General features: G+C 35.6%; 1 protein-coding gene across 2 annotated transcripts in view; it reads right to left on the bottom strand.

The window, feature by feature from the left end:
- Window positions 1-17,821, bottom strand: part of PHF6 (PHD finger protein 6) — a gene marked incomplete at both ends in the record, with an annotated part of 43,426 nt that overhangs the window by 5,957 nt on the left and 19,648 nt on the right. Inside the window, 4 exons of one of the 2 annotated variants that reach the window (XM_084258527.1) lie at window positions 269-402; window positions 2,955-3,059; window positions 4,432-4,575; window positions 4,750-4,919. In XM_084258527.1, coding sequence (XP_084114653.1) covers window positions 269-402; window positions 2,955-3,059; window positions 4,432-4,575; window positions 4,750-4,919 — 553 coding nt within the window. The remainder of the gene's footprint in view (window positions 1-268; window positions 403-2,954; window positions 3,060-4,431; window positions 4,576-4,749; window positions 4,920-17,821) is intronic. The other variant, XM_084258528.1, reaches the window with a different exon arrangement.

The following is a 17,821-nucleotide window of genomic DNA, read 5'->3' as shown; positions in this document are numbered from 1 at the left end:
CAATCTGTGTCTGCTTTGATCACTGTTATATAATCAGCTATTAGCACAATGCCTGTAACATAAGAAGAGTAATAAACATTGGTTGAAAGAATGCTAATCCAGGGATTTATGCCGAGGAAGATGCCAACTGCAGTAATCATTTCTTGTAGAGAACTCGGTATTCTATATTTGGCCAAAAACCAATGAAGAATAATGATCAAGTAAACTAATGTCATCTATTTAAAGCAGTTACTTAGTGACAAGTCCAGGAAAATGGATATTTTCTTACTTGTAAATTCCTCGTGACATATTTTCAATGTATTTAGCTTTGTCTTGTACTCCACAGTGGTAATGGTAAGTCTTAACACAGGCTTTTATTTCACATCCAATAGTAGCACCAGGCTGACTGCAAAGTGTACATTTCTGTTTTAAGGGAAGAGAAAGAATAATCATAAGCAATTTATCATTTTATACAATGTTATTTATTCTAATTTTAGCCATACTTCAGCCAAACATTCCAGTTTACAGCCAATTTTCTATTGAAAAAAGAATGCACTGAACTTATTTTATAGCACAAACAATGCTACAATTTAAACCATACTTTGATAAACTTCCTAAGAAGACATCATCCCCTGATGTTTCCATTATTTAATTGTATCAACTATCAGGGATCTGTCATCTAAACATAAAAAAGACAATGCTTGATACTGTAATACTGCCAAATACATGAAAATAATGATACTCTGTATTTTAGTGTTAACTTCTCTTCCTCCCTGGGATCAATTCCTTTCCTATTATGATGGGGAAAAGAATGAAAAGAAAGGAAAACAATTCCCTCAAAAAGGGAATGCTACCAAGCAAGCAAAAGAACATAGGGAGACTAAAGGGGCTGAAATCTTTTAAAGACTTCTCCATTTGGTCCAGATCACCCTTGCCTCAAGAATGTTCTCAGATTAAAAGGTGATTGTTGACAAGAGGGTTTGCTAGTCAAGTAAGTTTGAGAAATGCTAGTTTAAACAGATTGCTTGATTGCAGTACTTCTCAGACTTTTCTCCAGAAAGGAAGATATAGTAAATCCCCCAGGTTTATTGAGGTCCAGGTGCCCTTTTATTTTTGGAGGGATGCAATAGCATTTGGGCAAATTAATTTCCTTTGGAGTGTACATGGCAAAATGCTAGGTTAGTGTTTACTCTATTTCAACAGTTTAGAGGTAGAGAAGTTGATCAAGAGAACTGATCATGGTATCTAGCCTGCCAGGTAAGGATCATCAAGCTAATTGAATTGTTACCCTCATCATCTATTTGGACTTCCGTTGTTTGATATAACAACATTGCTCTTTATGATATGAAGTGATCCCAATCCTTTGTTTAGTAGTAGTATTCTGTTTTAAAGGAACTTCATTTTTAAAAGAGTAATCAAAGTGTCAATGAACTGGATTTAAATGGAAAACAGGTAATGTCAACAATCTTCACACCTTCAAAACTGCAGTTCCACAAAGGGTCATTTCTAATGGATTCAGACAAAGATCATCAATGTCTGAAACTACTAGATGAAAGACTGAAGGGAATCTTCATAAAGAGGGATCAGACTCACCACCTGAATCCAAGGATCAGACAGTATTATCTGTCTGATGTGATAAAATGTGGATATAGTCCGATCTGTGAAGTATTCTTAACCCCCCAAATGTAAAAACTGAATCTAATCAAGCCTTCACATTTATCTAATTTCCACTTTAAAAGAAAATCTGGTGGATAGAAGAACAAGTTAAATGGCATCATGAAAAAGCAAACAGACAAAAATGCAGGACATTCTACAGGGTAATAAATTCATTTTCTTCAACGAGACAATGGCAAACAACAAAACAAAAACAGAAATAACAGAGACAGGGAGGAGGGAGTACCCTAGATTACTCAGGGGATACATAACAACCACATCTAATGAGTGATCCTCCTTTGGATTTTGATTCACACAAATCAACCTTAAAAAGATAGCTGTGAGACAATTGGGGCAATACAAATACGAACTGGGTATTAAATGACACCAAAGACTTGTTAATTGATAAGGTGTAATGACATGTGGTTAGGTAAGAAAATGTCCAACTTTTAAGAGATACATACTGAAATATGTAGAGGTGAAATGATATGAAGTCTCAGCTCTGCTTTAAAATACTTCAAGCAACAAGAATAAAAGGCATAGATGAAACGAGTGCCGCAAATTCTTGATAACTGATGAGTCAAGGTGATGGATAGACGTGTGTTACTAGTTTTTCTAATTTTGATGTTTGAAAATTTCACAGTAAAAAATTTTAAATTAAAGTCATTTCTAGAGACAACTGCTCTTAAAGATTTTGCATTCCATTGACATTTCATAAGGTTCATAAACTATAAAGGAGTAAGCGATCAATAAAGATGTCAATATTTCTTAAAGCTATTTATTAATAAATTCAGTGTTTTTAAAAATATGAGACTTAGGCACATTTTATAAAGGAAATTTTAAAGCTATGATTAACATTATAAAAGACATAACTGTGTATGTGTACTTTAAACAGAAAACTCTGAAAGAGTATTTTTCCTTTTATTTAAAAAAAAAAGAATGAATAACAACAAGGGAAGTTCTGAATGCTCTATCAGGGTTATGGAATTTTTCTTTAAGCAAGCTTAAATAATATAACATTTTAAACTTAATGAGGTGTGTTACATTCACAATCTTCATTTATTTTATTAAAAGACTCAAATGTCCTGAAATAAAAATCTCAGTATAATTCTCTTAAGTAATGAAATTACAAAGAGCAATAAGTTTCAGCAACATCAGCATCTTTTATTATATTACAAATAAGTCAAGTATATACTTTGCTTTAACATATGAACTATGTTATATTAATTTTTTGATAACTGGATAGTTTGAGATGTGTTCTAATTCTAAAGCAGAAAAGCAGAGGAGTAACGTTGCATAACATAATATATAAAACCACAGACCATTCTTTTTCCTCGTTTAATCTCCTGAAGTACAGTTTTAATATCAAAATCTCCAAATTCTGCTCTTGATGTTGTTGTAAGCTGGACTGTACCAGAAGAAAATAACTAGAAAAAAAATGCAGGAACATTTAATATTCAGAATCCTTGCGACAAAAAGATTAAATAACCAAATTACAAATGTGTTGTATTACTTTGATATCCTGAGAAAGATAATTTTTCTTAATAATAAAGCATCGGGGGGCTCCCTGGTGGCACAGGGGTTAAAGTATCAGCACTATCAAACTATTGCCAGCCACTGTGGCATGAAAATGATCTCCAGTCAGGGAGCTAACCCAATGGCAGCAGACCTCTCCTGGTTTGCCTGCTGCTCCCCTCAGCAGTGTATTTCAGTCGATCTGCCTGTTCCGCTCCCCACTCTGTCTCTGGTGAATCCTCTCACCCCCTTGCACCTCTGGCCCACACCCCAGTTCTTATATGCATAAATAAATAAAAGTAAATCTTTAAAAAATCACATATCAACTTACATATTTTTATCTTTTTAAGAATTTTTTTAAAGATTTATTTATTTATACAAGAACGGCATACAGGCCAGATATGCGGGAGGTCAGAGGATTCACCACAGACAGAGCGAGGAACAGAACAGGCAGACTGAAGAAATACACTGCTGAGGGAAGCAGCGGGCACAACAGAAGAGGTCTGCTGTGCCATGTGTGACTCCCGCCGGCCGGCCAGGATTGAACCAGCATTGCAGAGGCTGCGGACAGCTTCACAGCACTGTGCTCAACCGCCTGCGCCACCAGGGGAGGCCCTCAACTTACATATTTTTAGCATATTCACTTGTCTATTTAAAATACCCAAAATAAGGACAATGAAATAAAACTAAGGTTGCCTAACTAAGCATGGAAACAAGGATAAATACTTTGTTAAATAATGACGATTTCAATGGCATCCCATTATCTCAACTGTTTATATTTCCAAAGTTTTTAAAAACATAGTTTAAACTGGCAAATTTTAACCATAAATGCAGATCAGAATCACCTGGAGATTTTTTTTTTCAATCCTGACATGTTTGAGATACTACAGGAGGGCCTAGGTACACACATTTCAGGAAAATATGATATGCACCTCTGGTTAAGAACCTTTGATATAAATATTATAATTTTAAAAATCAATTCATAAATGGGATGAGTCATTCAATACAATCTAATTTAAAAAATGTTTAGGTATACTGTATGTCAGGCCTGGATCGACTGCAAAGATTCTGAAGGAATTTAAGAGATTATTTAGATAAATAGGCTTATAATGAATAATTGCAATGCAGTGTGTTAAGTACAAGACAGACCAGTACTAGAAGATAGTAGTGGCCAGATATATCCTTTATGAAAAATTTATAAAGCCGGAATTTTTAGTCATGAAATAAAATGTGCCCTAAATGCTGCTAAATGCTTAAAAAAAAAAAATTTGGATCCATGCTTACCATGCACTTATAATGTGCAGCTGCTTTTTTAGCATTAAATATATGCAGTTTTCCTCTTGCTTCATTTTCTTCCTCCCCTACATGACAAAATCCACATTTAGGTCTGGTGTCACTAGGGCTGCTTCTGTGTGGAGACCTATCCCTCTGCAAATGTAAAAGAAACAAACAAACAACAACAAAAGAGAAAATCCATGAAAATATGCTATCAGTGCTGCAAGCTTAGTTAACACTTCAAATGATGAACTCTGCCCATAAACCTAACTTAAATGAAATCTTCATGGTGCATCAGAAAGTAAGAATTCAACATTTTCTACTCACATAAGAACTGCTTTCCATTTCATCTGTTCCATGGGAAGATGTGGACCTGGTGTCTTCTGACAGCCCTTTAAAATTAGTTTTTCGTGGCCTTCCTTTGCGACTTTTCTTTTTACTTTTAGGTGATGAGGGCTCCAGTTCATGTTCATTAAAACTTTCTTCTAAATCAGCTGCTTAAAAATGAACAAAAGCTTTACATAGGCCAATCTTAAAATGAGCATTAGTTCATGGGTCCTTAGAACACACGATTCTATTTAAAATAAAATTGCCTCCAAGAAGAAGTGGCTTGTAATGCTCAATAAAATTACCTAACATTTCATATAAATGCAACAAAAATCATATATATAAGTTTTATTATAAGCATTGTAATGTTATTTTCTTCAAATCTGTAAGTCTATAAAAATGAGTTTTGTGATCTTGATTGTGCACGTAATTCTATAAACATTTCAAACACTAATAAGTCGATATTTAAAATCTTCTCCTTTATTTATACCATAGGTGTCAAAAAGTTTTATCCCAACCTGTTGTTGAAATTAGAACAAGTACTTAGAAAATAAACTGACTATAAATCTAATGAAAACCTAAATGAAAATAAAGTATGTAGGTGTATCTGGACTGTGCAATATAGTAGTCACTAGAAACAGGTGACTTTAAAAAGTTTCAGTCACTTATAACTAAATTGAAAACTTCAGGTTCTCGGTCACACCGACCACATTTCAAGTGCTTATTGTCACATGTGGCAAGCTGTAACTGTACTGGACATCACAGAGAAAAGCTGTTTCTACCATCATAGAAATGCTCTATCGAATAAAATTGCTCTTGATAAACAAATATCACGTATAAAAGGAATTTCTAACATAAGTGGTAGAAAAGCTGTGCTGCAAGTGGTTGTGTATACTTTAAAGGAGTAAACAAAATTTATAAGGAAATTTTAGAACTGCATTTCCCAGGAATTTGAAAAGAATTTCTACCATTAACAGAAGGTACTTCACTCCTATTTACTACAAATATTTTATTTATTGAGGGTCTACTGCATATAAGACAATGTGTTTAATGTTCAAGAAGGTACAAAAACCAACTGGTCACTCGTTTTAGGGTCAAACTATAGGAAGTTTTAGGCATTGTTTTCTCTTTTACTATAAGTTATTGATAGTACTTCCAGTGGATAATTTCTCAGTGAGAAAGTAAATAAACTCCTATTCTCAATGCTAATATCTTACCTAGTACATACTTTAAAAGTTGTTTGCTTTGTCAGAAATAAAAGCACATGCATTATGACATGAAAATGGTAATTCAATCAGTATACTTGAATATACAAATTCCAGGAACCAAGAACATTAGATTATTTGCAAAACAATATTTGAGGGAAAAAGGAAGGGGAAAAGGTAAAAGTCAGTTAACAGTGCTTTACAGGCAATAAGACAAATTTATGTGGCTAATCCTTCCTCTGAAGACAGAAGACAAGTAAAGCTGTCTTCTGATCTGAACAAGACAGCAAATTTTGCATCGGAATATACCACCTACTTTAAACACTCCATTTTTAAGACACATAATTTTATTAAAGTTGTTAGAATTACTTGTACTTGCTAAAAATTTTAAATTCTCAGAATGAAATCATGACCAAATATTTCATTCTGATATATATTATGTCATATATGATATACATAATATTCTGTTATTCACAACAAAACAAAATCACTAACACTACACTAATACCCTATTATTAAAGAGCTATAAAGGAATTACTTAACTGATTCCATTATAGGCCAACCTCACTAATTTTTCACATGGGTTATTTGTCCTAAATATGGAATCACTCAGTACAAAACTTTAGGGGACTTAACAGCAATACTTAAAAAAAAAAAGAATACACACAAAAGATTGATAGATTTAACTAAAAAAAATACTTTTAAACTAATGAAAGTAAAAACAAATAAAATAAAAGATAATGAACTGGAAAGAAATCTGTTGTACCTACAACAAAGGGTTAGTGGTATCATTATAGTGTAAGTTCATAAAAGATGAAGACCTCCAAGAGAAAAAGAACTAAGTGGGCCTCCCTGGTGGTCTAGGGGTTAAGTCTCTATGCTATCACCACTAGGGGCCAGAGTTCGATTCCCAGTCAGGGAGGTGACCCACATGGGGCAGCAGACCTCTTCTGTCTCGCCTACTGCTCCCCTCAGCAGTGTATTTCAATCAATCTACCTGTTCTGCTCCCTACTCTGTCTCTGGCGAATCCATTCAACTCCCTCTCCCCTCCCCACCCCAGCATGTCTGGCCCACATCCCAGTTCTTCTAAACAAAAATAAATTAAAAAAAAAAGATGGAGTATACAGATTGGATCATTCTTTAAAAGAAAAAAGGATTAAGCATGTGACCTAATTAACAAACAGAATGTAAGTAATCAATAAACATACTTTTAGAAAATTTGACTTCTCTGGACTCAAAGTGTAAACTGATGTAACATTTTATAACCTATCAAAATGAGAGGCTAAAGTTACAAAACATTACAATAAATCCAACAAAAATGCATTAGAAATAAAAATATTAAAGAAGCCTTCACAAAAATGAGATAGACCATGCTTCTGGATAAACAGCAACGTTAGAATGCTATCAGTTCACACTAACCAATAAACTGGAACTTAAAGTTGATTCCATGGTTTTCTGGATAGCAACAATATCTTTTAAGAGAAGATTTTACTATATAAAGCAGTAGCAGTTAAAACACTGACACAGGAATAATAGACATCAGCAGAAGAGACTAACAAGGTTGAAAATTGACCCCTATTGCATCTGGGAATTCAGAGGATGGTAATACGGCATTTCAAATGCGCAGAGGAAAGACATGACAGCACAAACTGCGATCTATTTATTGGAACCGAGATTCCTCTTCTCACATCCATTAGAGATGGATTAAAAAAGAATCATAAAATATCAAACTACAAATGTTAATAGAAGAAAACAAAGGAGAATGTTTTGTATAATCTTGAAATTGAACACCCCAGAAACTCTAAATGAAAAACTGAGATTTGACTAAAAAGAAAAATTAGAAACTTTTATATGACAAAAAGCACCATAAACAAAGTTAAAAGACAAATGATAAATTGGAAAGTCCTTTGTATTTAGTGACAGAACTGATATCTATATTACAGAAAGCACCACGATTCAATTTTTAAGACAAACCTCAAGAGAAAAATGGTAATTTCACAGAAAAAAATAAAAATGACTAAAAATGCATGAACAGAAGCCCAACCTTAAAAACAGTAAGAGAAATGGGAATTAAATGAAATAATGGGACCAGCAAAAATTAAAGACTGAAAATATTCAGCACAGGTACGGAGAACTGGGCCTTCTCACTACACTAATGGTGGCAGCATAAAATAGGTACATGTGCCAATACTTAATCCCAATGTTAAATGCACAGACCCTTTGCCTGGAGACCCATTTCTAGAACTTTATCCTACAGAACCACTTGTATAAATCCACATGTACATATATATGTACAAGGAAGAGCAAGGCAGTTTTATTTATACTTGTGAAAGAAATAAATATAACTTATTTTTACTTACAGAGAAACCCTTCAATTATTCTATGGTATGTAATACAACTGTTAAAAAGAATGTGGTTAATCTACATGCACTAAACAGTGAAGGAAGTCTGCAATCTATCACAGAATGAAAAAAGCAAGCTGCATAACATAATGGACAGAGATAGACTGATGCCATTGTATTAAAAGAGAATGTGATCTGGGGATTAAGAATGTGATTTGGCGGTTTTTATGAACCACTTTAATTCAATAGTACCTTTATACTATTTTTTAAAATTACCACTTATACCAATGTATTTCCTTTGTATTTAAAATAATTTATAACATCCAATGTAATGAAAGGAGGGGTAAAGGGCCATCTAACAGAAATGTAATCTAGCACATTCCTTCTAGAGAAAGTAGTATGGCAATATGTATCGGGAACCTTAAAAAGGTTGAACACTTTTGAACCAGTGACATTACTTTACCTAAAATAATTGAAAATACACATGAAAATACGAGCACAAAGCTAGTCATAGCACCACTGTTTAAATTTTCCTTGCTTACTTTCCCTCTAACTCAAAATTGAAAATGTTTTAAAATTTTAAAAAACAATTTTTTTCTTTAGTAATTATAAAAATAAAATCTGCATAATGAAAAGTGAAAATCTTCCTTTCCACTGGATTCTATCTGCTCTGAGAGCTCAGCTGGTGCCCTAGCTTTCTTGCTTTCATTCCTTCTTATATACTCCCTCCCTTCCTTTCAAGGTAACTGCTATTATTTGCTTCATTTCTCAACCTCAAGGGCTAAGAACCCAAGATTTTAAATCCTGCATGTGTTTTTGGACCTGAGACCTACCTCAGGATTCTTCAATGAATTAAACGAGTTGTTCATGTGCTTAGATCAGTGCCTAGCACATAAGCCGTGCTCAATAAATGTCAGCTATTATTTACTCTGTGCACACAAATGTGTTTTAATTGAATACACAAATGGCATTCTAAGCATAGTATTCTGCATCTTGCCTTTTCCCACTTAATATATGAATTGGAAATACTCAAAATAATGAGTTAACCTTTGAGTCTTTTGGGTTTGATGATCCCAGAATTGCTATGTAGTTTATGTGAACCATCTCTCCTTCCAGCTTCACAATTACCTTGTAAATCATCACTCCCATCCCCACTTTAGAGATAAAGAAAGCAAGTTCAGCAGTCTCCCTGGTGGCACAAGGAGTTAAATTTAAGCACTATGAAGCTATCCAATAGCCACTAGTTAGATCCCCAGCCAGGGAGGTAACCCATATGGCACAGCAGACCTCTCCTGTCTCACCCACTAGTCCCCTCAGCAGTGCATCCGCCTATTCTGCTCCCAACTCTGTCTCTGGTGAATCCTCTCACCTCCCCCTCTCTGTACCTCTGGCCTACACCCTCCAGCTCTTATATGTATAAATAAATAAATCTTAAAAAAAAGAAAAAAAAAGGGCCTCCCCTGGTGGCGCAGCGGTTGAGCGCTGGGCTGCGAGGCTGCCCGCAGCCTCTGCAGCGCTGGTTCGTTCCCCGGCCGAAAAAGAAAGTAAGTTCAAAAAGATCAAATAATTTTGCCCAAGCTCACAGGCAAGAACTGGGACAAATACATGGCAGTGAGCTATTGCATGCTTTTAAAATGATAATACCCATTGTCATGGAAATACACATTTCATATGCTCCTGGAAGTTGAAAAAAAGGATAGTCATACATATGAATACAATTGTTCTGGAAGGATTCATAAGAAACTGATACGTAATGATTGCTTTTAACACAAGAAATTTGGAAACTGAGATACAAAGGCAAGAATGAGAGGGAAGCTTAACAGGAGTACATACTCTTATGTACTACTGATTTCTGTACAGTATTCTTCTATCCAAACAAATGAATATGATAAAAATAAATCCTTTCTATTCTCTTCACAGCTGCAATTTCTAAAAAATCTAGGCTGATAAGGTAACGAAATAAGGTTATTCTCCTACCTGTGCCATCAAGCATTCCCAGTCTCTTTTAAGCACAGCCCTCAGATAGCTGTGTCACCTTAAGTCGGCTAGGTCCTTCTGTTACTCTTCTGTTTGCCTCTACTATGATCTCTATAAAGGACGGGAGTCACCAACTTATCAGGAGAGCAATACTCCTAGTTTTAAAGCTGTCCGTATCTTCTTAATCAATGTTTTTTCTCATGCTATGCTTTCCTGGTTTAAATTCCACTTCCTTCCTCCTACCCCCAAGCTTTCACATCAGTTTAACAGTACAAAGTAGAAAGGACCTCTGGGAGAAAGTGTAAAGATTTCCACTTACTAGGTTTGAACTTGGCAAGGCTACTTTACATTCACAAGGTGGTCTCTTGGTATATGAAATGGGACTAATAACATCTTCTTTTAAAGGCTGTTTTAAGAAAAATGTTTGTGAAAAATGCCCAGAAAAGTATAAAATTCTATTCAATTGTTAGTTATTATTCATGTCATACCTTGTGTAGACTGTAAGCCCTCTGTCCACAAAGGGCTTCTTTGTAAAAGTTCCTCAATGGGCTCACACCCAGTACTCAATAAATGTTTGTTGGAATTTATTTTTAAGAAAAAGGATAAGCAAAAGGACAAGCATCAAGGTTAGGATAAGCATCACCTCTGCACTGAATCTCTAGGGCTCCTACAATAGGAAGACTGGATTGGCTTGCCTTGCCTTCTTCAATGGAAACATGATGGGTATTTGCACTGCATGTTTCATGACATTTAAACTGTGCTTTCTGCTTTTTCAGCAAAGGAATCAGATAAATGATTACTTTTATGCGTATACATATGCATCTATAAATATGCAGCACACATCAAAAATACATTATTCTTAATTAAGTACACTAAAATAAAATATGTCCGGGATGTAATTCAAAATAATCCAGATGGAGGAAGTGGGTGAGGGGTATAGAGGAACATTGCTAAGAACTCTACATGCATTATTTCATTTAATCCTTACAATAATCCTCTGAGGCAGGTTTTTTTTTTTTTAATTGCAGATCTTACAGATGGGCTCTACTTTTTTTAAAGATTTATTTATTTGGGCCTCCCCTGGTAGCGCAGCAGTTGAGCGCTGGGCTGCGAGGCTCCCCGCAGCCTCTGCAGCACCGGTTCGTTCCCCGGCCACGAGGGTCCCACGAGAAAAAAAAAAGATTTATTTATTTATGCATACAAGAGCTGGGGTGCAGGCCAGAGGTGCGGGGATGGGGGGGGGGTGAGAGGATTCACCAGAGACAGAGTGGGGAGCAGAACAGGTAGATCTACTGAAATACACTGCTAACGGGAGCAGCGGGTGAGACGAGAAATCTGCTGTGCCATGTGGGTCACCTCCTTGGTGGCCAGGGATCGAACTCGCGCTGCAGTGGCTGTGGATTGTGAAGTGCTTATGCTTAACCCCTTGCCAATGGGCTTTAAAGAGATACTGGCCCAAGATCATGTAATTATTGAGTGGCAGAGCTAAGATTCAACTATAGATCTGATTTCAAAGCTCATATTCAGTGTACGAGTACTTCATAAATCTATTCAATGATACTAAACTTCAGGGATTTTAGAGACTTTGATAACATTAAAATCTCCCTAACTGTTCATTTAATAAAAATAACAAAGACTGGAAATTATAGCATATTCTAGAGAAAAAGAACAAGGGAAAGAAGATACTAAGTGAACATTAAAGCAGGTAAAGGCTTGAAACCTACATAAATAACATACTTCTAATGTAATTATGGGGACCCAATTTCTTGAGACATAAACTGAGTTACATGATTTGACAAGCAATCTCTGCTATAAAGTTTCTTTTTTTTTGGTAAAGATTTATTTATTTATACAAGAACCAGGGTACAGGCCAGATGTGCAGGAGGGTGGGAGCATTCACCAGAGACAGAGCAGGGAACAGAACAGGTGGACTGACGAAATACACTGCTGAGGGGAACAGCAGCCGAGACAGGAGAGGTCTGCCTTGCCATGTGGGTTTCTCCCCGGCCGGCGGGGATCAAACCCGCGCTGCAGAGGCTCCGGACAGCTTCACAGTGCAGCGTTCAACCACCTGTGCCACCAGGGAGGCCCTCTACTATAAAGTTTCTTAACTGTCATATAGGAGTAGGTTCCTAAAGTCCACCAAGCTCCTACAGTCAAGACTAGAGTCTCCAAGGTTAGGAACAAAAGATTCTACACCATCTCAACACCTAGGATTTTATGTTCACTTAAAGTGTGGCATTTATTACTATTGTATCTTTTTAATTTCAGACCTACTTAATTATTAGTAAAAAAAAAATTCTTTTATACTCTTCACCCAAATGTTAATATCATACATAATTTATCATTCATTCTTTCTAAATATTCATATATTTTTTTCCCTGAAGGTTTAACAATAAGATATAAATATGACTCTCCTTTATCTCTAAGTATTTCCATGTGCATTGTATTTTAATCAACTGGTCAGGTAGCTGTCACTAAATTATGTCCTCCTCCACCTGCCAAAAACTGAAACCATGTCTCATTAGATAACCCTGTTCTACTAACACCCGGGACAAGAGAAACTACATGAAAAGGAAGTGTCACTTCAAAATAGGTGACACTTTAAATACTGTGTTGAGTTTCAAGCCAAAGAAACCGAAATGTTATAAAATTTTCTTACAAAACATTCCATACTGGATACATTTAAGGAAAATAATAAGAACAGCTATATTTATATCAGATAAAACAGATTTCAAACTCAAAAAGATAAAAAGAGACCCCAACGGTCACTACATTATGATCAAGGGGACAATACTTCAAGAAGAAATAACACTCATTAACATATATTCACCAAACGAAGGAGCACCAAAATATATCAACTATTGTCGTCTCTGAAAACAGACATCAGAGAAAACACATACGTAGTGGGAGACTTCAACACACCACTATCAACAATGGATAGATCAACGAGACAAAAAATAAGTAAAGACACTAAAGCTCTAAATAAGGATCTAGAGCGCTTGGGCTTAACAGACATCTATAGAACACTAAACCCAAAAAAATCTGAGTACACATTTTTCTCAAGCGCACACGGATCATTCTCCAGGATCGATCACATAATGGGACACAAGACAAACATCAACAGATACACCAAGATTGAAATCATACCAACCATCTTCTCTGACCATGAAGGCATCAAACTAGAAATAAACCATAAAAAGAAGGCAAGGAACTATCCTGCCTCATGGAGATTGAAAACCACATTTCTGGAAGACCACTGGACTAATGAGGAGATCAAAGAAGAAGTTAAAAAATTCTTTGAATTGAATGACAAGGAGGACACCAATTTCCTAAATGTACAGGATGCAGCAGAAGCAGTAATAAGAGGAAAATATATAGCAATAGAGGCTCACATCAAGAAACAAGAAAGAACTCAAAGAAACAACCTAATCTCGAAGCTCAAAGATCTAGAAAAAGAACAACAAAAAAAGCCTAAAACCAGTAGAAGAAAAGAAATAATAAAAACCAAAGCAGAAATAAATGAAATCGAAACTAAAAAAACAATCCAAAAGATCAATGAAACCAAGAGCTGGTTTTTCGAAAAAATAAATAAAATAGACAAACCCTTAGCCAGACTCACAAAGGAAAAAAGGGAGAAAGCACAAATAAACAGGATCATAAATGAAAGAGGAGAAATCACAACGGACACAGCAGAAATCAAAAGAATAATCAGTAACTACTATGAACAGTTATATGGAAACAAGTTCAACAATCTAGAGGAGATGGACAAATTCCTACAACTCTACAATCACCCAAAGCTAGATAAAGAAGAAATAGAACACCTAAACAGACCAATTACAAGCAGCGAAATTGAAATGGTAATCAAAAACCTCCCCAAAAACAAAAGCCCAGGACCTGATGGATTTACAAATGAATTCTACCAAACATTCAGAGACGAATTAGTGCCTATCCTTCACAAACTCTTCCAAAAAATTGAGAAGGAAGGGATAATACCAAACACGTTCTATGAAGCCAACATTACACTAATACCAAAACCGAACAAGGACAACACAAAAAAAGAAAACTACAGGCCAATCTCCCTAATGAACACTGATGCAAAAATCCTCAATAAAATTTTAGCTACCAGAATCCAAATGTATCCATAAGATAATTCACCACGACCAAGTAGGATTCATTCCAGGGACACAAGGATGGTTCAACATCCAAAAATTAATCAACGTTATCCAACACATCAACAAAAAGAAATATAAAAACCATATGATAATATCAATAGATGCTGAGAAAGCTTTCGACAAGTGCAACACCCATTCATGATAAAAGCCCTTGAAATTCTTGGGATACAAGGAACATACCTCAACATCATAAAGGCTATATATGACAAGCCAACAGCCAGTATCATTCTCAATGGTGAAAAGCTGAAAGCATTTCCATTAAGATCTGGAACAAGACAAGGATGTCCACTCTCACCACTGCTTTTCAATATAATACTGGAAGTCCTAGCCAGAGCAATAAGACAAGAGAAAGACATACAAGGAATCCAAATAGGAAAAGAAGAAGTCAAACTATCACTATTTGCAGATGACATGATAATATACATAGAGAACCCCAAAACTCCACAGAAAAACTAATTCAACTCATCAATCAGTTCAGTAAAGTGGCAGGATACAAAATCAACACGCAAAAGTCAGTAGACTTCCTATACACAAAGAATAAATCTGAATAAGAAGAAATAAAAAAAACATCTTTTATTATCGAAACAAAAAAAATCAAATACTTGGGAATAAATCTAACAAAAGAGGTAAAGGACCTATACAAAGAAAACTATAAAACACTGTTAAAAGAAATAGAAGAAGACACAAAGAAATGGAAAGACATCCCCTGCTCATGGATTGGAAGAATAAACATTATTAAAATGGCCATCCTACCAAAAGCAATATAGAGATTCAATGCTATTACAATAAAAACTTCAATGTCATTCTTCAAAGAAATAGAACAATTATTGATGAAATTCATATGGAATCACCAAAAACCCCAAATAGCCAAAGCTCTTCAGAAAAAAAAGGAAGGGAATAGAGGCATCACACTCCCAGACTTCAAACTATACTACAAAGCCATAATCATCAAAACTGCATGGTATTGGAACAAGAACACACAGACCAATGGAATTGAATAGAAAATCCAGAAATAAATCCACAGATTTATGGTCAACTAATCTTCGACAAAGGAGCAAAGAATATGCATTGGAACAAAAAGAAAGTTTGTTCAATAAATGGTGCTGGGAAAACTGGGTCGCTACATGAAAAAGAATGAAGCTTGACTACTACCTCACACCATACACAAAAACCAACTCAAAATGGATTAAAGAACTAGACATAAGACCTGAAACCATAAAATACATAGAAGGAAATATAAGTGAAACACTACATGATATGCACATCAAAGACATATTTACAGACACATCGCCCAAAGCAGTGATAGTGAAGGCAAAGATAAACAGCTGGGACTACATCAAATTAAAGAGCTTCTGCACAGCAAAAGAGACAATAACAAAAACAAGGAGAAACCCCACCGACTGGGAGAACATTTTTGCACCCAATACTAATGATAAAGGACTGATCACAAAAATCTGCAAAGAGCTGATGAGACTCAACAACAACAAAGAAAATAATCCTGTCAAAAAATGGGCAGAAGAGCTAAAAAGAAACTTCTCTGAAGAGGAAATGCAAATGGCCAACAGGCATATGAAAAAATGTTCAACATCACTTGTCATCAGGGAAATGCAAATCAAAACTACCATGAGATACCATCTTACACCAGTGAGAATGGCACATATTAAAAAAACTAGCAACAACAAATGTTGGCGAGGTTGTGGAGAAAAAGAAACTCTCCTGCACTGTTGGTGGGAGTGCAAACTGGTCCAACCACTATGGAGAGGAGATTTTTTGACCTACTAAAGATAGAGCTTCCATATGATCCAGCAATTCCACTCCTAGGTATTTACCCAAAGGACACAGAAACATCAATTCAAAAGGGCGCCTGCACCCCTATGTTTATAGCAGCACTGTTTACAATAGCTAAGCTTTGGAAACAACCCAAATGCCCAAAAATAGATGACTGGATCAAGAAGATGTGGTATATATACACCATGGAATATTACTCAGCATTCAAAAAAGATAAACACATGCAATTTGCAGCAACATGGATGGTGCTGGAAGGGATCATGCTCAGTGAAATAAGCCAAAAATAAAAAGAAAAATACTGGATGGTCTCACTCATAGTAGGAGTCTAGAATACTTAAATAAGGGACCAGGAAAAAGAATAACTATAAGAAAGTAAAAATCAAAATCAACAAACAACTATGAACCAGAGACACTCTATGGGGGGCGGGGGGCGGGGGGGGGGAAGAATTGGGGTTAAAATAAGGGGGTCGCAATTGTATTTGGAATATAAAAATAAAATTTATAACAAAAAATAAAATAATTTCAATGTCAATGGCTAAAAAAATAATAATAATAATAAACCACAAATTTGGCTCCTTAAAATTTCAAGAACCTAAACTGAGCTGAGGTTGCACTTGTGATCACCAGCTACATTGTACACAATTATTGTTGTGAATAGCTAACAACCACATCTACTCTAGGTACCTTTGTCTCATCTCATCACAGATTACTTTGCTCAGTATAAATCATTAAATACAAAGGCCTTAACCACTTAATGAAAATGATTTTAAAAGAACCACTATCCACACCTAATCAAAGGTTCCCTGTAGGTACTCAAATGTTTAGTTATGACATGCTATCATGTTGAAGTACTTTTACAAACAGAGACTTGCATCAGTTACAAGTTAGAGCTATTTGCTATTACCAATGTTTAACAGTTTTGAAATATGGTTTTTAAAAATGGTAAAGAATATACCTATCATCTAGACATAGGCCAATAGGGGAAAACATGTAAAGGATTTAATTCTGGCTATTCCTGTCCATTTTTAATGTATAAATTCCTATTAATAAAAAGCCACTACATTATTTTTAAAGTGCTCAACAACCATATGTAGCTAGTAACCATGTTGTTGTGCACAACCATGTTGGGTGGCACAAACATAGACATTCCATCATCAACAGAAAGTTATACAAGACAGTTCTCTGTGCCCTTGGAAAAAACATCTGTGACATCCGTATCATTCAGCTAACCCACTGTTTCTCCAACTTCTTCAATATGAATACAAACCTCCTGGGATCTTATTAAAATGGAGGTCAGGCATTTCTTACATGTTCCCAGTGATGCTAATTCTACTGGTGACAGATCATGCTACCTGCTTCCTGTGGCTAACGACTGCCACCCTCTCATCATTCTAGCTCATGCATCAGACCTTAGCACACAGCATTCAGTCCTCTCTCCAGCCCAACTTCTGCCATCTTCCTGGGTGGTTTCAACTGCTCACATGGACAATCTAAGCAAAACTTAGTCACTCAATTCCCAGATCTTCAGTGATGTCCTCCAGCTACCCAATAATCACACCCAGACACCTTATAATTGCCTAAAAT

Source organism: Talpa europaea (genome assembly GCF_964194135.1).
Source record: "Talpa europaea genome assembly, chromosome: X".
In the NCBI taxonomy this organism is placed as follows: domain Eukaryota; kingdom Metazoa; phylum Chordata; class Mammalia; order Eulipotyphla; family Talpidae; genus Talpa; species Talpa europaea.
This window is presented reverse-complemented; position numbering and strand designations above follow the sequence as displayed.